The 24,174-nt window shown below is 38.3% G+C and overlaps 1 protein-coding gene across 16 annotated transcripts in view; it reads left to right on the forward strand.

The window, feature by feature from the left end:
* PARD3 (par-3 family cell polarity regulator) overlaps window positions 1-24,174 on the forward strand; it is a 444,458-nt gene that overhangs the window by 318,715 nt on the left and 101,569 nt on the right. For 10 of the 16 annotated variants that reach the window (XR_012633185.1, XM_074899993.1, XM_074899991.1 and 7 more), the window contains one exon: window positions 6,796-6,906. The exons of 4 other annotated variants lie outside the window; for them this stretch is intronic. Coding sequence is in view for 11 of the 12 variants with exons in the window: in XM_074899993.1 (XP_074756094.1) it covers window positions 6,796-6,906 (111 nt within the window). In the remaining variant the exon portion in view is untranslated. Of the gene's footprint in view, window positions 1-3,951; window positions 4,993-6,795; window positions 6,907-8,722; window positions 9,040-24,174 lie in introns of those variants that run through there. 2 more of the 16 variants (XM_074900005.1, XM_074900006.1) reach the window with 2 other exon arrangements.

The following is a 24,174-nucleotide window of genomic DNA, read 5'->3' on the forward strand; positions in this document are numbered from 1 at the left end:
ACCCTCAAGTCATCACTAACCAGGGTGATTTTTGTTTGTGCGCTGTGCTGAACCCTTGTTTATGCTTATTAAGGGTTTTTTTAGCAACAGAATGTTTTTGTGTGTCACAGTAATCTTTTGAAATATAAATCTTATGATTTTGCTGATACAGCAGGGTGAAAAAGATTACAGAAATCATTGCAAAATCTTTTGAGTAGTGTTAGGAGGTGGGGGTGTGTGTGAATACTGTTTGGTACTATGGGGAAAAGAGCATGCCTTGAAGACAGAGCACTGATAGAATAGCTCAAGACACTTAACCATTTGTTAATTTTTAATGATGGTCTTTTTTCTGTTAAGGAACATAATGCTACTGAACTTTTGTCTCAATCAATTTTTGTGTTTTTTTCATTAATCAACTAATGCATGTTTCTTCTATAGCTCTTTATTCTAATGAAATAGGCAGATGATTTGGCAGACGACAATGATCTCATCAGTAACACATCAGAGTAAAATCCATTTAGCAGATACTATGTATATTATTTTTGTCATATCAAGGTGCTGATATATATGCTTTTAAACCGAAGATATTTTTGAGATAAGTTGTAAATGTGGAATTTCTGTTGCTACTACTCATACATCCTCCTTCATTTGTTCTGTCTATATATTTATGCAAAATCATTTACATGTTCTTTATGTCTACATGTGTATTTTATATTCATTTCACATATTTTATATATATGGGATCATACTGTAGCTTGAGCTTATTCTCTAAATGTTCTGCTACACTGTCTTCTCTGTTGAGTCTCATACTGTTTAGTTGCTCTGATGCATTGGCCCAAAGCCTCTGAAGGCGCTAGTCAGTGCCTCTCTGTTGAGTGTGATAGGTTTTGGATTACGTCACCTCCAGGTTAGTGACAGTCATTCAAGCAAGTAAGCTTGAAAGTAAGCCAGCTAGGGACTGACAGAGAGGTTTGTGTATGCATTTTAGCTTGATGTAATTTTCCAGAGTTCATGGGGTTTCGTATTTGAGGGTCAAGCTTCGGGCATATAGGTCTGTGTTCTCGTCTTTTTATTAATAATAATGTAACAAGCTAGTATCACAAGGTGTGAGGATGGTCCTTTCCTCTGATATGACTTGGCTGTTCTATTCTAGAGCTCATACTTTTGAAAAATGGTCCTCTTATATTTTTTTATTTTCTTCACTTACTGTGATTGCTATTGTTGCTGAATTTGGGGATTAAGTCTGTGGATGTGTGAATATGACTGAGCATTTACACTTATCTTGCAACTTTCTCTAACCCTTAATGTGAAAGGAGAACTAAGAAGCTATAAATAAAGTAGAACCCTGGAGTCTCTTGGCAATGAGAGTGAACAAGATTTCAGCTGCAGTCTTTCATCAATTCTCACAGTCTTGGATAGACAGGGTATTTTTAATATACAACCTGTATTTCAATTAGTTGTAAAAGTTTTTTCTTCAAGCTTTTGCTTATGCAGTTACAAAATAAAATGAAACCAATTTTTAGCTGTATTTTTTTAACAGGGTTTAGAAGACAGAGCTACTGAATAAACTAGCTGTTACGTGAGGTAGTGTTACTATTATAAAGAGATTACTCCACAACTATACAGTATGTGACCTTAAAGAAGTATTAAGCTATGTCTATGAAAGAATATATTTATGAACAGACAGGTAATTTTTTTTTTATGATTTGGGGTTTGGAGGAAAATTTGCACTTTCTTTTGCTCTTTGTTTTCCACCATGATTCTGCGCTCTGCTTCTAAGAATAGACTGGGGAAAGTGATGGCCACAGGTCAGTGCTGTGCTGCTATAACTGCAGGTGCTCCACAGTATCTGGTGTAGCTCAAGGTCTAGCATCACATCTTTTTTCATGATTAATATGTTAATTATGTGAGGCAATAGAGTATGCAGTTTTTCTGCACATCATTCGGTAGCTTGTGTCTGTGCGTTGGTATCTTGTGCACCGATTTAGGTAGGGCTTCTATAGCTCACAGTCAGATTGTTGGCACTGAATTTAGCAAATGACAGGAGCTTGGAATTAGATTCCCAGGACTGTCTGAACATCAGTGTCACAGATGCTCCTTTTCTGCACAGTTTTGTTTTTCAATTCCAACAGTAGTTCTTACCTTTGTTTTTAAATGCTGTCTTCCTTTTCACTAATGCAAGGAGCATTGCTGTGCACAGATCCTGAGCGGTGGAGTTCTCATGTCAGCTTCAGAAGGAAAGTCGTCGTTTCATTTGCATTTGTAAGAACTGCAACAAGTATCCCAGCAGCCAGCCTCACAGCCATGAGAATGAATTCAGACAAGTGTCTGAGAATCTCCAGGTGCTTCAGGCACTCGCTAACCAGCTGTGTGCAGCAGTGAACAGCTCCTGTGTCCATGAAGTGAGCAGCGAGGGCTGGGATCCAATCACTTGCCAGTATCCTCAAGGCCATGTTCTTGCAAAACTCGGGAGTCTCTCTGACACAGGACAAATGGATGGTGATTGCTATTTTATAAAGGAGATAGCGTTAACAATTGCACTTTGGGAGTTTCCAGCCTTAGGTTGTTATCATTAAGTGAGCAGTTGCTTCAGTGGGGGAAGTTATTGCGTGGGTGTGCCAGGACATTCAATGTAATATACATTATGGAAGAAACAGTAAGGTTCCAACGTTGCCATGGGTCATGTATGGGGCATACATCCCAATTCCATCTTCCCTTCCTTTCGAGTACCTGAGCAGCAAAGAAGTAAGCTTCACGGTGCTGCAAATGCTGATGGGTTGAGGGGAAGGTGTCACTCGCACACAGTGATGTTTGTGGGGCAAGTCAGGGTCTATACAACTTGCACATTTAAGAAGGTGAAACTTTGGCAAAGGTAAGCCAGATCTTTCCGCCGGCTGATGCATTCACATTGGGGTGTTTTAGATACCAGGAGTAATTCAGGGGACCTGACCCACACTTTGCTTCTTCTGACTCACACAACTACAAAGGGCCGCTGGAGAGAAGCCAGGAAGGGCTTTACCATGACTGTGAAGACAGTGTAGGGTGGCTGTGGGATGTGCATTTGGTATTTTGAAAGGATATTGCATAGTCTGAATTTCAGTGGTCTCAATACTCTTATTTTTATTTCTAAGTGTCCTGTTTTTCTTAATAGTCATGAATCAGAGTAGGAAACATCTACCTGAGGAAATTAGGACTGGTGATTTTGATTAGCTTGACACCAGTGTAGTCATCACAGTACAGTCAAGGGAGTGTTGACAGATCACTTCATTGGTGTGCCTTAGTATTGCTGGATGTTGCTCTTCCGTGGTTAAACTTGGTTTGAATATGAATGTTAAATAATTTATAAATGTCTGTTATAAATTTGGTGGAAAGGATACTGTTTGGGCTGTGGGTTTCATTATGACTATAAATCATACTTCATGGAGCAAACACTTTTAATGGAAATAAATAGCAAATGCATTTATTGTTAGCAAGAGTAATCTAACCAAAACCTTTGAATGATGTTTGGAGTGGGGAGTGTTGACTGGTCCTACAGAAATAAAAGGGGGGGAGGAGTCTACATATGTATGCCCATAACAGTTCTTTTAAATACATTTCTCAAGTGCTTGGTGGAGCCTGGAAAATGTGTTTCCTTTGTTTGTCCGTTACTTCTACTATTGTAAGCTGAAGCTTAACAGAGATGCAGTTAGACTTGCAATCTCGGTGAAAAAGAGAAATCTTGAATCTGTAAATATTTTTGCCCAGAGGTTTTGCTGAAAGCATGAAGATTTGTTTAGAGCCAGATTGATTTAGGGCAGTGTGTTTCCAAACTGCTCTACAGCTCCATGGCTTGTGGGTATCATGGAGAGGCTGTCTGTGAAGGTGATGGTGTTAAAAACATGAAGCCACAATCAGGGAGGGGGAAGGACGGTGGTGATTATTCTGGGTTCAGGTGTAGGGACAGCACAGTTAATGTTGCTGAACTTGTTACAGGCAGTGGTGATTATGGCAGATATCACTTCTGTGGGTGACAAAGTCCAGAGAAGGCAACTTTGCAAGACCACCATGGTTCATACTCTGCCAGGCTGTCCACTGCTGGAATGACCACAGAGCTTGTCAGAGATGGGCACTGGAAAGTCTCCGGTCAGAGTGGGAACAATATGGACACACTTTGAAATGCCTGGGAAAAAGGACCTGAGATGTCTCCTGGAGACCTTATCAGGATGGTCCCCGAGGGCAGAAGGAACGTTCATTCCCAGATGATTGGAAGAAAACCCTGAAAGAGAAGGATTGTTGCCACAGCTTCCTCATGAGTCAAAGCAAATGGAACCCTCCTGATGCTCCAAGCGCTTGCTGTGCGGTAAACCTACCTCTGCCTCGGCTGAAACGCAGCACGAGCGTGGTGTGTCCTGGACTTGGACGGTTGGATCTGGACACTCAAACCATCAGTTTTTGCTAGGTTTGCGTTACATGTTAACATTAGAAATGCTCTTATCACAATCATGCACCCTGACCAGACATTTACTAGATAGTTTATAAGGATTATTAGAAATTTCCTGTGTCCTTTATTTTTGCTAATAAAAAAATCAATATATTTCTGTTCATACTTGCAATTAATTGATTTATGGTGTTAGAAATTCTGAATTCTGTTTTGTTGCCAAAACCCAATGGGTACTAACTAATTCAGTTTTATCTATTTTTTTCTCTTTTTTTTAACCACTAGTTCTTTTTCAAAAATAAACTGGCTAATCCAGAATTTGGTTCCTTTGCTTTGCCTAACATTTTGAATGGGTCAAGGAAGGACAGGAGACACAACCAAACAGGAGCATCCCGGAGATGCTGTGCTACAGTACCACATATGTTTTGTGTCTCCCTGCAGCTCTGTGTGTTCTGTCAGTCAGACCCCTGCCACCCCCAACACTCTCTGTGTATCAGGGTAAAATGGCTCAGTTCCACTGTTTTTCTGCCAAAACTCCTCTCTTGGCTAGAGGATTTAGGGCTATCTTAAATTAACCATTCTCTTTTGTCTGGTGTACGACATCCAGTACTTGATTTGAAGCTCTTGTGTCATATATGTAAATGTTTTGTATAATGGTTTTGACTACTCTATAATAAATAGGTGGATGTTCTAAAAGATATATGCTGGTCTTTCTAGTTACTGAAGTATGTCAGCTTTACATATATTATAAAATCAGAGGCTTTAACTTCATGTCCTCTTTTGTGTTTTTTAACCCTATCATGTCCCCTGCCTTTCCCTTTTCAGATTATTATTATTATTTATGAACAGTTTTAGTTTTCAGATCCTGAAGTACTTTGGAAATGATCAATCTGGGAACTGTGGAGAACAGCCATGCAGTTTAAAGTTTGTATACAGGCTGCTAAACTGTATTTTTCTGTTGTGTTTTTAAACAGCTGCCCTAAGAGCTACAAATATGGTTACACAGTATAATATCTCTTGACTGAGTGGCTAGAAATTAAGCATTGTGCAGGGTCACTGTGTGGTATGTCTTCAACCCACACAGTGGTTTTGTACTAGAATCAACAGGAGCAAAAGGGAAAATATTATAAATGCCTGGAGGACTCTAAATATTTCAAACAGTTTACATTTGTGGGTCAGAAGAAATTTTTAGAGAACACTCTGTGGTTTAGTTCAGTGTTTGTGAGCATTTGCAGTGTCCAGTCTTCACCATTGCTGGACTTGGCATGTTTCAGCACTTTCATTTCATTTTTAATGTGAACCTGGGTGTGAAGTGCTACAGGTGTCAGTCTGCTCTCATCTGAGCTTTTGATTAAAAAAAAGTAAAATTCTTGCTGCTTTTGGTATGATAATTGATCCCATGTTTAATAGGTATGTGTTATAATAAGATACTGTTTAATAGATATGTCTTATCCCTTCTGCCTTAAATAGAAAATTGTCATCTAAACTTTAGATGTATTTAAGGGCTATATTTAAGTGTTTGTTTAGTTCACTCTATACAAAAGTCATTCCTTTCAGAGTAGGTCTGAAATATCTAACAAATACACACAATTTTGTCCTAATAATAACTGAGTATCTCAAATGCCAAACTGTGCTCTCCCTGAAAGTTTAAAAGGAGACAGTGGAATGTGCAAATATGGAAGAAACCTGAAATATTTGAAATGTAGCCGAGAGGGGAAGAGGAGACATGAAGAGGGAAAACACTGGGTTGGCAGCATCCTGCTCTATCTGGGACAACCCAGCCAGCTCCTTCCATCCACTCACCCATGGGGGAAAAGAGTCATAAGTAATAAAGTTTTAAAAAAACTTGGTGCTGAAAAATAATAAATTTGCATTTTCGGATGGCATCCACTATGTGGTGAAACTGCTCTTGTGGGGTGGGTGTAGAGGGTGGTACTGTTCTGGGCACTTGTCAGACATACAGCACTGTGTCTCTTGCAGTTCGTACCTGAAAGTCTTCACTTTAATGTAAACTTGAGTTGCATTCTTTGGCAGTGATAGTGTTGAATAATTTTGAAAACATTGTTTGACTGTATTTAAGAATATTGACCCCAAAATCCTGGCAGAAAAAAATGAATGTGGTCTTGTTATTTTTTTGTTGTGGTGCTGTTCTTTAGTGAGGAATTCTATAAACTTTTAAGAGGAGTGAAGTAAAAATAAAGTAAAAAAAACCCAAAAACCTATGCAAAAAAACTGAAAGCAGCCTGAGAATATTAAAAATTGAGATTCTGAGGTCTTCGCACTTCCCCTTCCTGGTTTCCAAACAGCCCTTCTTGGAGGACTCACTTTTTCATAGGAAAAGGAAAATACAGTTTTGTTCATTTCACAAGTTAGATTCTTTTTTTGTGTGTTATTAACAGGTTTGGCAAACATCGCAAAGATGACAAGAGTGAGAAAACTGGTAAAATAAAAGTGCAGGAAGCTCTTACTTCAGAAGAGGAGAGAATACGAATGAAGCAAGAACAGGAGAGGTAGACTTCAGTATTTGCTTAAACCTTGATAGAGAGAGTTTGTTTTTTAAATTAAATAACTGAAGTTCAATTTTCACTGATGAAAATTCCCAAATGTCGATATGTTTATATATTTTAAATAACAAGACAAAGCTGGATTTATTTTGGACATAAGTATCAACAGCTTCTTTGGCTGCAATAAGCATCTTTTACAGACCCAGAGCCTCCTTCCCTTATTGAGGAGACTGAAGTAATAAAATGAAATGTTTTCCCTATATATTCTATAACTGATTTTATTGACATTTTCAGAAAACAAATATTTATATAGAATGAAGTATGTTTTGTATTTTTCTTTAGTCTTGCATACCGCATACCTATTTTTTTCATTGATATATTTAGAAAGAACCTAAAAGTTATACTTACCAGTTATTTGTCACTGGAGTTCAGTCTATTTATGTGTCATGCAGTCTGTTTATGGAATGATATGTATATTAAACTGCTAATTTTAAAAATGAGTGGTGAGTACCTCTATTTTTCCTTGTCAGCTTCCTTTAACATTAAAAGCCTATATAATATCTTTGTCATATGCTCTTCTCGATCTTTCTGATCTACTTTTCATCCTGTCTCTTGTAGCCCTAGATATTTGGGGCCAGACTCTGATGTCTCTTATATCAATTTAATCAAAACTTGGAAAGCTTAGGTTGTAAATTAGATAGTATTTGGGGATGTTTACCTCTTTGAGTAGACAGCTCTTCAGTAAAGAGACAAACTTTAAACGGTTACAAAATTTGAATCTTGAATGTTAAATAGTTTCAGACACATTTAGCAATGAAAGTGAACTATGAATTGGAATGATTTATCTAAAAATTATGCTATATAGCTCAGCCATAAATTGAGGGTTGACGTGGGAACTATGAAGGGAGGTATGACTAGTTAGTCCTAATGATCCATTTAACCATCATGTCTGTGTCCCTTGGTCTTCTGCAGGTAAGAACAGCAGTTTATAAACAATGGCTTCATCAGCTTAAGAGCTCACTGGAATAGCAGAACCACAGTAACTCTTGTGTAGTCTCCTCAGTTAAACCTAAAATGGTTTGCTTTCAGTTCTTTTGAGTGATTTGCATTACAGTTAAGGCAGGATAGGGGTATACATTTATTAATGAAGATCAGCATTAACTTGTTAAACTGCAGAGACTTTATCATTTGTGACCATCTGTTTGGATTACATTATGGGAAATTTTTTACTCTTTAACAGATATACTAGCATAAATTGATGTAAAAATTTATTCATGTCTTTATCCATTCTGACAGTTCAGGGTGGCTGTATCACAGTGATAGGTTGTTTTTTATTTGTCTAATTGTTTCTTATTTTCTCTTTTTTAACAAAAGTGAATCAGGGTTGTTAAATTTGTTCCTGTTTTTAAGAGTAATGTGCTTTCAGATTAAATGGTAAAGGGGAATACTGGAACTGAAGGAAATCAGTTATTTTGGATATGAGGGTGTTGTACAGGCAACTTCCCTTTTCATGGGCAGACCAACCACTTTGTGGATAAACTCATGCCAGGGGTGCAGAGCCATTGAAAGCTGCCTCTGTCGCTCCAGCCAGCTCAGGGCAGGGGGAAGGTTAGGCACACGTGCACAGTGCTGATCCCTGGCTTAATACGCTCTGCTGAATCCAGGCTTGCCCAGCATAGAGGGTTTCTTAGTAACATTAGATCCCCAGAAATTCAGCCATAAACATTTATTCAAAGAAGAAAGACTTGAGGTTTAAGTTAGTAACGTTTTCTCTCTCTTCATTCTCTCTCTTTGTCTCTCTGTGTCTCTCTGTCTCTCTCAGTAAGAATGGTGAGAGTATAGACTGTCCATGTGGTGATGTAAGAGAGGTTGCAATAGTCACGCTGGGTACCAAGGTAGAATTATGAAACTATTTGTGTAGCCCTCAATGCATGGAGCAAATTCCTGATCCCTGTCCATCAAGTTATGCTAACCAATTTGAATCTTTCCTGGAATCTCACTCCTCATGTGTCATAAAACCAATTTATGTGTCACTGAAACTGCAGAAAATGCATGTGCCAGAACTTCGTAACAGCTTGATGTTATCATAACATGGGTCTTCCTCCTCCCATTACTCTCTTTCCCTAACTATGTATTTGCTTTCCTTCATATTATGTCTATAAGAGATTGCAAGTTCTTTGGGGTAGTGGCATGTACAACTAATAAAAGACAATAAAATAGCAACCAAATGTGTGAGGTGCTTCCTTATGTTTCTGAAAAATTCACATGTTGATTTGGTCCACAGAGACTAAATATTTTTGCAGTTAGATTGCAGAGAGTTTCCTTTTGATCCTGTAAAATAATGATGTTAGATACATGCTATTAATGAATCTTGCAAATGAACTGAATAATCCCTCAAAATGCTTACTAGGAGACAGAGTAAAATGTTACTGTCAGTGTTGGTTCATAATGGCTGCTATTTTAACTTTTTTTTCTTTTTTTTTTTTCCTCCTCAATGTTTTTAGCAGTACAATTCACTTGTTCTATTTTACTTGGTATTTGATACTATATACCTCTATAATGATGCAATACTTTGGGGAAATAGGTTGGATTTAATGAATTTACTGTGTATGAGAGGCTAGGAGCAAAAATCCTTAGGGGGTCAGAGAACAAGTGAATGGTCCATTAAGAAATCAATCATGCCCACAATTTTATGTAATTATTATGCCTTGCCTTGATAATTTTAATAGTATTGTGCTTACAATAGTATTTTCTTTAAAATCTTAAAAATAGTGTTCACATTGATTGAGACAAATAAGCAAATTAATGTTCTTCAATTTATCATTGAATAAAATGCTTTTATAAACATACTAGTTTCTTATTAAGGAGCATATCTCTTATGCTGTATAGGGTACGTGTTTACTGACAATCTTAAAGTAATCTTGAACAGAAAATGAAGTAATCTAGTTGAAAATACAGGCAGCTTTCAATGAAATAGAATACTGGAACAATTAGGAGCATCATCTGAGGAGACCACCCACCAAGCTTACCAAAATTGCTGTAAAATGCTTGCTATTTGTAAGTTCTCCAAATGTTGGATGAGCAGTTCATCCAAGGCCATAGGATATTGTCCCCATGTCAATATTCTTTAACACCAGTTTATTCCAGAAAAAGAAGTCTGCTTGCATTATCCTTGAGTATCTGCCAAGAACTGATCTGAAAATCGAGATGGGTTCTTGTGTGCTGTTAGAAAGGCTGCTTCTCCCAAGCAATGGCACCAATCAAAACCTTAAGGCAGGTTTTCTGAACTTGGCCTTGCGTCTCCTAAGAAAGTACAGAGTCTTGAGGAAGTCAGATAAAACCTAAATTCAATTAGCTCTATTCCTGTGCCAGATTATACCTGTTTTATATATATGCTAACCTGGAGCCCCTCTTTTACCATACTGTCATCTTGTCCATCACTGGACTACTATAACTAGGTACCACTTAGATGCTACAGTCACTTGGACAGTCTGAGAAAACAGCCCTGGACCCTTCATGGTTTTTTTATAGAAGGACTTCTGTCAGTTTCAGAGTCTCCTGATACACCAGTGGTTGGTCCATCTTCCTTAGCGTAATGTTGTGGATTTTACAGATTGGAGATGCATGGCATATCTTGAGCTTTCAGAGATGCTTCAAACTACTTATAGTCCTGCACAGTGTTGCTTTGTAGGACAGACTTAAAACTAGATCTTAAAATTTTCATCAATGACCAAGAGGAGTTAGTGTTACAACCCAATTGTAACAGTTTTCATGATGGTCACCTAATGCTGTGCTACTGGATCTAAGCCTTTAGAAGTCCACAGACCTTTCCAGTTTAGAAACTCTCTACATCTGGCTTCCAATGGGCTCCCAGGATAGGGTTTTCTCAGTATGCAGCCAATGTATCCATCAGTATCCTGCAACCTGATTGCCCTGAAATATTTTCTGACTTCTTCAAGACCCTGTAGGATAGTCTCTTTCTTAGGAGATGTGAAGACAAAACTGTTCAGAAAACCTACTGCTTTTGTCTTCTGCTTTTTATTGATGGTCCTTACTGGAGAGAGACACTGCTGTAACAGCAGGTTCTGATGCCTTCGTCTCTCCCTCTTTCACCGATGGATTTTTTCCTTGGATTATTTTTTTTTGTCTCATTGTTTGAGGTTTTTCTGTGTTGGGTTTTTTTTTTCCTCTGCAGCTGTGTTCATTACAAAATAAATCTTCAGCAAATCAGGAACCTTGCCTGTGTTCTGCCCTTCTTCAGCTCGGGCACGTGCAGTTCTTGACACCTGCCTGGCAAGGCCGTGCGTGCTGGCCCTGTCTTCAGCCTTGGACTGATTTCCTCTAGCAAATTAAGTGCTTCCCAACCCAAACAACTTTACTATTTGTACCCGGATAGTAGATAATGGAGGAATTAAATAAACATGCTTCTTTGTGAAGTTTTCAAGAAATTCAGCTGTATTCAGCATGGTTCACTGCTAGATAATGCCTAAGAGATGAAAGTTCCAATTGTAATGTAATCTCATGATTCAGAGTATGTGATCCCAGCTATGGACGAGTAGTGCTTACGCTTTAATCTGCCTCTAGAGGCACTTCCTCCTCTTGAAGGAAGAGTCTACAGGATATTTCCTCTGGTTAATACACTGACTTAAGAGCTTTACTAATGTTCTGTAAATCTCTGGGTTGTGATTAAAGTGTTTTAATCTTAGTATTGTATTCTTCCTCAACTTCTACTGAAATGGATGCAAAATCAGGTGCTTAAACACCTGTGTTGCAAGGATCAGTCTTGAGAAGATAAGGAGAAACCTTTTGGCAGAGAATTAAAGAGCTGTACTGGTGGAAGCACTGTCACAGAGGCTCCAAAAATACTGGGAGGATGACGGAGCAGTCGTGTGGGGGCTTTTGGAGCCGGGGGCTTCCTCTGGTCTGAAAAAGCAGCCATACAATTCCAGTCTGTGCTATTCCTGTTGGAAGATGATTAACACACAGCAAAGCGGTACTACACTTCGTATGTTCCCGTGTATAGCTGTCATCTGGAACAGAAACCTGCTTCTTTGCTTGTTTCCCCCATTTCTAGTTTGGAAATCATAACCTTTTGTTCCCTTAGGTCTCAGAGGGAATTAGCTGTACCTAATTCCGCTGTTACTGCTCTCCGTGCCCATGCAGGTGTCCCAGGTGCAGGCACAGGTGGGGCTGGGGCTGGGATGGGGAGCTGCTGGCCTGGCTCCCTGGGCAGGGGCTTGCAGCCCTCCATGACCGTGTGCCCAGATGGAAACTCCTCCAGGGCTTTGTACAGCAGAGCAAACCTTAACGCCTGGCTGTCAGTGGGGGGGGCAAACACTTTTTCTAGTGGACACTGGGGTGATGCTTTGCATGGTTGGATGTAGGAGGCAATGCGGCTACAGCTGCTGGACTATGGCAGAAAGAGCAGGAGAGGTGACTGAGGGTCTTGGTCTTACAAGGATGCTGGCTGGGGAGGTGGGTCAGGCATTTGTCTCTGTACGGGCAGATTTGCTGTTACGTTTGGAGATCATTTAGTAGGCTGACAGCATTTTTTGTGTGAGTGTAAACAAGACTATGATTTCAGTGGGTGTTGTTCACGTAATGATTTTTCCTAAGTTTTGAGTGAAACATTCTGTCTGTTCATTAGTAGTTAAAATAACATCGATATTTTTTTCCTGAAGGATTTGGTCATTCCATAAAACGCTTCCTGTATTATATGTTTCCTAAGGGTATAAGGGTCTTTATCTCCAACATATAATAAACTTCTCTTCATCTTTCTGTAGCACCATTAAAGCCACAAGCCCTTTGTTGTAAAAGTATACTAATGAATAGAAATGTTACAACAAGAACAGAAGTCTTGTGTTTTCCCTTCATCATGCATCATCCATTTTAATTAGTCGAAAGGGTGGTGAGTACTGTGACAAGAGTCTGGAATTAAAATCATTAATTGATGTCAAGCTGACGAGAGACTGCTAACATGAATTTACTGACAGCAGGAAAGAAATTAACCTTATTACTTTATTTAGTACATTGGGACTATTTATTATATTTTCCTATGCAAGTTCAGTGTGCTCCGTTTATGATGATAAAGAAAAATAATTAATAAAACCTGCATAAAGTTTTATTACCTCCTATCAGTGAAGTTTACATGAAAACCTCATCAACAACTTAGAAAAAACAAACCCACCACATCCTTCTAAACAATGTAACTCATCAAAACCATTGCAGCAATATTTTTTATATTTTAAATGAGTATAACATGCTATGCTCTCTCGCCAAGTAGAATTGCAGAAGTGATCTGATTTAAAATCATGCCTTAGTTTCTTAATGTCAATGTTGCAAAAAATGAAATATATTTTCTCCAGCAATGACATTGATTGGAATAACTGTCTGGTTTGATCATCATTGGAAGGTCAGCCTAACAAAGATGAGTTTTAATGTTAAGCATCTTTATTCTTTAGATGAAAGAGTACAGCATTGTCTTACAGAATGACAGCAGTATCCTATAGATAATTTGTGACCCAGAGGTCATAATAAAAGAATAGATGGGAGGTCATCCTGTAGTAAAGGCCATCTGGAACTGTTAAAGTATCAGATGGAGTAGGGGGCTGAACAGCAGGACACTCTTGGTGCCTTTCCAGATTTCCCATAGAGACCATAATATTTTTATTGGAAAACCCCAACTTTTTTCCCCTTAAGCAAAATATTTTCATCAAGCAGTTTGATCTTTTAGGAAAAAAGACAACATACTGTGATAAGAAAGGATTTTTGTCTCTTACATACCCTGTTACCTGCACCTTCAAAATAACACAAAGGTTCAGCTTTAGTTTTGCTGCTGCTGTATTTTGATGCTCTTAACAGCTTTCATAAGAACTATTACCCCTAAATCCATTATTACTGCAAACATTCAGCATATAAATATTTTCTAAAGTGACTTGTGTAAAATCTTTTCTGATAAAACTTCCACCCCCTTCCCAGCCTGTAAAAGAGGGGGAAGAAAATTCTTCTGTGAATCAGAAAATCAGACCAATGTGTTTCTCATTCTCACTTATTTTGAGATGGAGTCTGCTTGTCAAGGGATATTCTGGTTTCACTGAGATTTGTAGCATTGTTTTTGGCAATGGTTTTTTATATAATGGATGAGGGTGCAGGACGTGAAAACAAATCAATGGCAGCAATTTTTGTAAGAGAACACAGAAATGAAGCATTAGAATATTGAACTTAGGTAAAAAACATTTCAGACCAGTTCCACTTCATAAAAATACTGACTTCAGGAGATATGTAAATTTTGTGGAATAATAGTTGCTGAGGTAGTTTTTCAAACACAGCTCCTCACATTCTCTGGCTACGCATTGTAAGTATAGAGATTTTAAGACATCACACTAAAAGTATATTTTCTGTTATTACTCCTCTACAGCAATTCAAGACATTGTACTGGGCAAGGTCTGGCCTAGTCCTTTGCAATGTATTTAAAAATATGATTTACGTGATCATTATAATATTTTGAGTTACAAATTTGTTTAAGGTGTCTTGCAGATCATATGAGTTCAGCACTTTCTTAGAAATTTCATTTCTAAGTAAGAGCACTGATATGTTGTGTTTCACTTTAGAATGCCAAGAACTTTAGGATAAGGCAGCAGTATATCCTCTGGTGTCACATAAACTGTACTGTTAGTGGTAGAGTTGCTGTAGCAAATACTTATTTGAGAATTAAAAAATCTGTACCATAATTACTAATTTAGTGAACTTATTGTTGCTGAGTTGAACAGAACTGAAAACCCATCACATTTTCCAGACTGCACTGTAGGAGTCTTAACAGTAAGATAAAACACTAAACCCACTCTTTTTTCTAATCCTTAGACAGAGCAGCAAGTATTTGTCTAACCAGAAAGACACCTAATAATGCTTTTAGGACAGGCAGATATGTCTCCCCTCCACCCCACAGCTGGAACTTTTATTTTGTAACATTTTAATGGGTTATAAGAAACCTGACTCTGTTTCTGGCCATGCTGTAGATTTATGCTCTCACTTAGTGCTATGACCCAGCAAGATTTTAGAACTGAATCCTAAGAGGTGTCATGGGTGCAAATTTGTCGGTCCTGAGCAAAGACAGTGACTTATAAGCTATATTCTCTATTGGTGTTTGTGGTTTTGTTCTTTTCCTTTCTTTCAATTTCAGTGTATGAGATTCACATAATCCCTTGCTTTGTTGTGAGGTTTTTTATTGTATTTTTTTTGTCACTTCAGATGGTTTCATTTTCCAACTTCAAAATTAGGCTACTTATATATAGAACTCTAGAAACACAGAATAATGGACCTGAAATAAAGCTAGTGGCAGAATTCTGTACCCACTTTTGTTACTACACTTCAGCTAGAGGAACGTAGATGCTGGATAGGCTCAGCTCGACCAACCAATGACAGTATTGTAGCTGGACCTCTGGTTACTGCCTGCAGTATCTGGGAATGACTGATTTGATATATGGAATGATATATGGTAACATTTGATATATGGTATGCTTGTGTCATTAGTTTCTTGCACGTGCAGGAACAGCTGCTCCTTACACATCTAACTGCAGAATTCAGATGTTACCCACCAGTGCTGCTTTCTGGCATTGCTCTTCAGTTAGGAAAAAAACGAGGGGAAGAAATGATCCAAGAAAGCCTGTCTGAGAGAGGAAACCAGTAGTCTTCAAGTGAGGAGGGATGGAAGCAGGAGCTCTCCCAAGTCGTGTTGCAGCAACAGCTGTATGTCATGATGTTCTTCTTTTCTACTTCAGTCCAGTAAAAGAGCTAAATAGGAGATTAGAGATAAATTAATCTAATGATCAGGGATCTGTTGTCATAGATATATGAGCTCTTCTGGCCTGCTTTCTAATGCAAAAGAAAAACTAAATTCCATTTTGCTTACAGACAGCAATGATCTTTGATGCAACATGGTTCCAGCAGGATAACAGTCTCAGTTGTCCATCTGGGTGATCCTCCACTGCTGGCATCACTGACCCTTGGATCAGACATGAAAATAAGGAAAGAAAATTTCAGTCGTGGTAGTGTTTGTTTTGGAGATGGGAGGATCTATACTGCCTATGTATCTGATACATTTGCCTCTGGTTGAAACATATCCTTTAAAAAAATACCCTCCACCCCAAAATACTGCAGACTGTTAAATGCAAAGTAGTCTAAAAGCTCCATTGAAATGTAAGTAAGGTGGTAATTTAGAGATTTTTTTTTTTAAATAAGCAAAGATTTTCACTTGTTTACTCCGAGATCCAAGAAAGCAGGTTTGAGATACTGTGCTGGGGGGATGTATCTTCCCTTTGGAAAGACAAAGGATGAATCAAGATGGTCAGGGGATGAGGAAATGTAGGGGTGAAATACAGGAGAGATTCCACCAGGTTAGAGGAAATTATTCTGATGTCTCCTTTAGTTTCATCAGTGTCGCTTGGTTTCAAATTGATGTTTGCATTTCACCTGCTTATATGCATAATATTTACTTTCTCTCCTGCATTTTTTTCATTTTTCATCTTCATTTGTATTTTGCTGCCTTCTTTAATAGCCTTATTTAATATAACTCATAAAAATGAGCATGTTTTTCTATTCTTTATGTATTAGGGCACTTACAGTAATCACCTTATCACCTTTATTCCTCCCTCTTTTTTTTTTTTTTTTTTTTTTAACTACAGCCCTCCTGTGTTGTAGCTCATTAAAGGTTTTTGAAATTCTCATGCATCTCTTCTGCATGTGGGATTTGAGGAGGGGGGAACTTCAGAGAGACAGTAAGTACTATCACATATTCTAATTGGCAGATAGGCTGTGATTGTTGAAGGAGAAAGAAAATTAAGACTGATTGTGTGGATGTATTTCTTTAATTTCGAGGTGGTGGGCAGGTTTGGGTTTGGTATGTTCGGGGTTTTTTTAATATGTAGTCCCTGTTATGTTTCTCTGTTGTGGAAGAATCAGTACATAGGAAATACATGTATGTAAAATTTCTATGTAGTTGCAGTGTTATAGAGCTAGAGGAGAGATCATGTCACTTTTCCAAGGTAGGATCTCCTGGGTATGCCATTCCTGCAAGATGTTTGTTTCATCCTGGTTTTTTTTTCAGTTTACAATGATACAGACTCTAAAACTTCCTATGGCAATCTTTTCCACGACCTTTTCATTAGAAAATTCCTCTTCCCGCAGTATCTAGTCTCAATTATTCTTGCTGCAGTTTAAATACCAACTACTTGCATTAGAGATGGAAAACTATTCTTTTCCTCCTTATGTATCTGGAGATTGCTGTTATGTCCTCACTCTGTCTTTTTCCATGACAGCTTGACATTGTTGACTTGTGAGTATCTGTTATCCAGTAGAACTTCCAGATCCATTCCTGAAAAGGCAACTCACAGATTTTTTTCCCCTACTTTTAATTGGTATGCTTAATTATTCCAACTATGTAAATTACCTTCCAGTTGTTGTTATTGAAGTTAATTCTATTTTTGAAGTCTGCTCTATTTTTCAAGAACATTTGAAACATTAATCCTTTCCTTCAAAGTTCCTTCATTTGGGTTTTCTGCAGATTCAATAGCATCCTAATTAATAGTGAAAACCCTGAGTAAATTCTGAGAGAGCTCCATGTAGAAAATGTCTTGATCCACCCATCTAGCATGACTGTGAATTGCTGAGAGCTCCTCTCTAGATGCTCTGTAGGAACTGCCTGGTTCAGGCTATCGTATCCATCCCATAGCCATTTTTCTTAGCCTGGGATGTACTGTTTCTGCTGTGTTCACGAGGCTGTTTACTGTGTTATAGATGGAAATCTGACTATCTTGACCACTTCTGTTCTTGATAAATCTATGGTGGTTACTGCTTATCCGATTATCTTCTCTGTGCTTACCAATAGTTTGTTTCAGAGGGGATTGAAGTTAAGCTGATGAGTCTGTAATTCTCCTCCTGTGAAGGATGTTTGACTTTTTCTAGTTTTTCAATGTTTTAGCTGTCTTCAACAAGTTCTCCTGGTTACTGAAAAAGGTCTGAGACTTAGTCCCCAGAGAGCTATGTGTTGGATGAAACTCAACTAGCTTAACCCATTTCTAGCTACTTCTTTTGCTGTTAGATTGGACATCTTTTTGTTATTGGTGGCAGTATCAATTGTGCTGGCCACCTGCTTGCAATCAACCATTTCAGTGAAGACGGATGCAAAGAAAAGAAACCATTAAGCCTTAGGTCTCCTCAGCATCATCTGTCAATATTATTCCCTCACTACTGAGCAGGGGAGCAACCTTTTCTTTGCTCTTCCTTTTACTGCTAATGCAATTACACAATGATTTATAGTTATCTTTAAAGCTCCCTGCTACTTTTATTTCACATTGTGCCTTGGCCTTTCTGATTTTATCCCTGTATGCTTGTGCTTATCCGTAGCAAACTGACCACATTTTGTATGTGTTCTTCATGTGTCCGAGATCAGAGGGCAGTCGTATTTCAGCCAGCTGGCCACACATGTGTGTACACAGGAGAATAGTCAGAACCGTACATATTTTTCTTTTCATGACTTGAAGAAGGTTGGTCTCCAGACTTTCAATTTAAAAATTATGTAGCAGTATTTTCTGACTTTTTTTTTTTAAGAAGCTGAAGTTTTGAATTAAATGAGGGGTGGCAAATGAGGAAGAGGAGATGTCTTTCTTGTTCCAAGCTACCACTGTTGCTGCCCATGAATATCTATTGCCCACAGTGATCCTTTAGAATGACTTCCCCAGGAAAGCAGATGGCTTTGCTGAGAGGTGGTTATAACTGTGATAACTGACTAGCTCTAATAATGGTAAGAAAAGCTAAATGTCATATGCTGGTTCAGAAGGAAATCACAGTAATGCCTATAATCAAGGTACCCTCATTAGAAGAGTAGTTGTCAGAAAAATTCTGCTTAGATCTAGACAAAGGTCAAAGAAAAATACAGGAGAGGACAAACTCCCATATTGACTTGATTGCCAAAAATTAGGAAAAGGGCCATTAAAGCCCTGAAGGCAGTCGAGGAGAGAGGGGGAGGAGGAACAGCAAGACTTGGCTTAGTTGCTGGTGCTCTGTGCCTGCAAGCTATTTTTCACTAGCAAAGGAGGAGGGGGCAAATTTGACAAGATTTGGCTACTGGCCAACACACCTCCTAACCTCTTTATTAGAAATGATATGTGGCAAAAATTGGACTGAACGCATTCATCCCATCTGACTAACTTAAACAAGCTGACTGGCTTTATAAACGTGTCATCGTTTTTCTCTGTTTTCAATCCATCACCCCAATGCATGCTAGTCTGATGGCAGAAGAACTGAGAACTGGCAGCAGTGAATGGCTTGTCATTTAGCTTCTGTCCTTACACAATGCTGTTTTTATCCTTAATAAACATTGTCAGCCATCTCACATATGTGGAACTGCAAGTGTTCAATACTGATTTTTGTAAATGAGTGAGTCTCGGTAGAAAAGATGAGGTTGTGGATTATCACTTGGGCAATAGCTGGATGCTGGCAGCCAGCAGGAGGATTAATTGAATTGACCAAGCAATTGCACACCAGAAGCAGCAGCCAACTTTGTTTCTGCTCTTAGGGGAGGGCTTTGCTGCCATTGCAATGGCAAATGTAATGTACTAGCCATGAATATCCTTCCCGTGCTGTGTTCATCAGTTAAGATAAGTAGGTGATTTTTTGCAAGGATCTGAATCACTAATATGAAAAAATCCCACAAAGGAGACTGAAGCTCCCGAAGGATTGGGAATTTATTTATAATTTCACTCCTAATACTACATGAAATTAGGGTCAATTTCTTTTGCCAACTTTACTTATTCACTTATTATTATTTACTTATTAACTCAGAACAGCTCTGCTAGCAGCACAGATTTGAGTTTTCTGTTCCTGGAAAAAGTTAAAGTTTAGTCCAGACAGAACTGCTGTAAACATTTGGCTCAGGGTGGGATTGGGGTCTCAGACTAATATGGATTATTTAGTATCCACATATGAGCTACATGACTAAATGCCCTTTGTGGTCAAGGGAGGGGCACTAAACATAGTTGATAGAGCCTGGAGAAGGGTTTGGCTTCGCCTTAAAATGTTCATGTTACAGATGTTCAACTCAACTGCTGTCTAGACCCTGTGCACAGCTGCCTGATGTGACTGAATCTTGACCATCTCTTCTGGGAGTCTAAAACATATGTCGACACCTAAATTTAAGTGTCTAAATCAGTGATTGCCTTCATTTGAAAGCTGAATCTCGCCCACAGAGTTTTGAAGAAGGGAACGAGGTGACTGCTGTTTGCTGGGGACAGCAGCACATAAGCTTTTCCCTTTTGTGACCACTTTTTCACGTGCATAGGAATTGCTATACAATGGGTATGTCTATCATTACTGGATTAGCTTGCGATGAAAAGCTCTTCTAACAATTATAGAAAGTTCTGCAGCTAACAATATTGTCATTTGTAGCAGTTATCATTAACTTTTGAATTGAATGGCACACAAATGCATGAGGATAGTTTATACTTTACTGAACATTATAATTTGAGTCTCAGAAGCGTGAAAGTACATTGTTGACATTTATAGTATTAACACTTCAGCAAGAAGGGTTTAGAAACTTCTTGGGGATAGCTTTTATATTTTTTAAAGTTCAGTTTAATTTAAACACTGCAAAACTGATTAGCAATTTTTGCAAAATTCTTTGAAGATTAAAAGAGTTATCTGAATGCTAAGAATTATTTTTATTGTTAAACCCACACAAAATCGACAGGAAGGCCATAAATACTCAAAATTAGCTGATCTGAAATTTCAGACATATGCATTTTTATTGTGCCATGTCCTGAAGGAATATAATTCGGTGAAGACAGCTTAATATACATATCCACATTGTGAAACCAAAGCACTGTGGTCAAACACTTTTTCAGATACTGGATTTCAATAGTGGGAGCTATGCTGATTAGGGCTGAAGGACAGACCAGATTCCAGGTCCTCATCTGTGCTGCACAGTGTGTTTACATAATCATTTTAGTCCTTCCCACAATAGTCTGCACTGGCATTTCCCGTATATATACTTAGTGTGGTATATGCTAACAAATTATTTAGGCCATATCATGCATATACACACACACGCACAAGGAAGGGGGTCAACGTAAAAAATGTCACATTAAGTTCAGGTTCTTATATAAAAACACATTCAGAGTTAAAAACTGTTATAATAGCAAAAGTGCAATACTCAGCTGATAGTTGTTACTCTTTTCAAGAATATTTCTACATATTTTTCCCTGGTCTTTTGGTTCCTTTAAATTTGGAGACAAAACGTTTAAATGCAGTATGTCCTGGAGAAGGCAGAAACAAAACTGTATTTTAAGCTATACGCAAAAATATGTTACGTAATCAGAATACCTATACTTTTATCATGTGAAAGTGATAGGACTTGCACAGTGATTTAAAGCACACAAAATTAATTAAGAGAGAGAAATAAACATTTTGGGTGTCACTATAGTTGGACGTCTTATAAGTTTCATTTTAGGGCTATCCTTTGTTAAGTGTTACTGCAAATGGTTACTGGGTACTCTGGTTATAATTAACAGGAAGGTTTATAATGTGTTTATACTCTTTTTTAATACTACATGTGTGTATTAATACATATTAGCGATATTCTAAAAGTTTTCCTGGTGAATATGAACATAGCACTCCAACTTGCGTAACACTCCAACAATCAGTTCTCTCCCACTTGTACAGGAATAAGTATCTCTCATTGAACCATGCCTGGGAAAATTGTTATGTTCTTGCTGCAAATGCTGCTGCGTCCAAACATATTGAATAGCTGATAAGCAGATACATGAGAAAAGTTGGTTAACATGAAATGAGGGGGGACACTCATGTCTGCATTTGTGGAGAGTGATGTGATATTCATGGTCAAAGTTAGATAAGTTCTCTGGCACCTCTCATAGCAGTCAGTATAACATTGAGGCTAATATCACCAGTTACCACCAGGTAATTCTGTTTTATAAGCACTTCAGATAACAATGTTTTCTTCTGACTGAATTACTCTATGCCACATTATTGCTATACTGTCAGATTTCATACACTGCAATTTTGGAATTTTTTTGCTCATATTGGTGTCAGCCAGAGTTCCAATACATGATGATACATTGTCTATTTAAATTAAAATTAGATATACAGATGTATAGGAAATTTCTGATTTCCTCTGCTTCTCCCATTCAGGGGACAAATATCAGTAGACAAATGCATTCCTCCACAGGGTAATTAATACAGGACTACAAATTGGAAGTGAAACCTGTAGAGAGAGGAATCAACAACTGGAGGTCATTTTGAGGCCTGTTTTTTCTTCTGCATAAACCCTCCCAGATGATTAACATTGTAACATTTCTGAATTACAGCTTTGGAGTATAGGGCAATATATTTTTATTTTTAAAAGAAGGCATGCAGAAATGCAGTTTAAAGTTGAAATGGGTCTTAGATTTAAACCTGAGTCCTTCTTCACCGTAAAGTAAATGAAAAACAATTCCAGTCTGATGTTTCTGAAATTGCGGAGGAACATGCTGTCAGCTGAATAGTGTTACAGTTTTCAGTTCCATTTTTCCCTATTAAAAGTAAAGTAACCAGTGAAGAAAATAATTTTGTATTTGCAGAATTGCAGAATTAAAAATTTATGTTTAAGTTAAACTTTCACAGATTTCTTCTGTTTTCTTGTTTGGGTTTTTTTGTTATGGTTGTTTTTCTTTCTACTGTGACTGAATATGAGAGTTGTGGCACACAAGTCAGTGGTAGTAGACATAAAAAGAGGACTTACGCTGAGGTTTAACTTGGGGCATGTAAATGAATCACTGGACCATCAATGTAGGTGACACTGGCAGTTGAAGGGAGTTCAGCCAAACAGCTGTATCCCAAATCAGTATCGTTGGTCAATACTTGTAGCATTTGGAAGGAAAATAGGTCTGCCTGTCCATGCCATCATTCTATTCCCTTCTTTTCTTACGGCAGTCTTTGTTAGCATAGAAAGGACAATCTGCTTGGGACTCAGTCTTATGAAGACACTTAAATTTAGATATTCATGTACCAGCTCATGGCTGGGTTCACATACTTGAACAGACGCCTAGTGTCATTTGACTTATCACCGTCTCTGAGATGTCAGAACGGAGCTGGCAGATGTGGCAAGGACCTACAGGAGTCCTTGTCCCCACGGTGGAGGTCCAGCAGGATCACGTGGGGATGTGAGGTGGCCATAGGTGATTATGTTTGAGAAGCCGAATCAAGGCTGGGTATCCAAGCTCTCAAGGAAGACCTAAATAACAGCAACAAAAGTGTCTGTAGAGTGACTTCTTTCATGCTTGGACACATCAACAAGTGTGGCTGCTGTGTTAACTCTGGATTCTGCTGACTTATGACTCCCTGGACTGTAAAAAGGGAGCCTGCACACATAGCTGGTGTGACGTCACCTACTGCAGGCACCCAAATGTCTTTATCTGCAGCCTGAATCCCACCCTTTGTGTATCCCTTTTTCTATTTGCAAAGACTAATCTTGAATGGGGATAAGTTTAAAAATGTCAGTTACCTAACTTCACGGCTTTTCCATTTTCAGAAAAGACAAGGCTTACGTTCAAAAGAGACAGAGGCTCTGAGTAGGCTGGTTTTGTTAAGTGAACAAGCTGTCTTTGGAAATGGCACGTAACAGAGGTGCACAGAGCTGTAGTCTGAATGGATGGATGCTCTCACACTGTGTAGCCATGGCTGTATTAGATGAAAAAGGAGCACATTTTACTAATGGAAGGGAGGAGCCAGCTGAGTGCTTCATTTTGCAATGATGACAGAGCATTAAATTGGTCTGGGGAGACAATGCTGGGGGGTGATTTTCTCAGTTCACTGTGCATGTGTGTGTGATACATCAAATTTTCTAAAATGCCAAAGCAACTTTGAAGCCCAGATCAAATTTTAGTAATAGCTTGGTGTGCTTTTGAAAATATGACTGGTACTCAGTTTGTGTTTGTCAGATTCCTAAATGTCATCTGTTTTTATCTGTCACTTTTTATCATACAGCTAAACAAGTGCATCTAGATACAAAATCCAAGTACAGCATCACCTTTCATTTGTAACTTTAACATAAGGCACTTTTTGAGAAGAAGCTGCCTACTTTTGAGAGATGCCAGATTCAGTTTGTTTACATTTTAAACAAAACATGCACATTTTAAATGATTCATACAGGAATCTACTTCTGCTGTTTACTGCATCTATGCATGCATAAATATATATCTGTGTGTCCTATCCTCACAAAGTTTTTAA

This window comes from Athene noctua, chromosome 2 (genome assembly GCF_965140245.1).
Source record: "Athene noctua chromosome 2, bAthNoc1.hap1.1, whole genome shotgun sequence".
Classification (NCBI taxonomy): domain Eukaryota; kingdom Metazoa; phylum Chordata; class Aves; order Strigiformes; family Strigidae; genus Athene; species Athene noctua.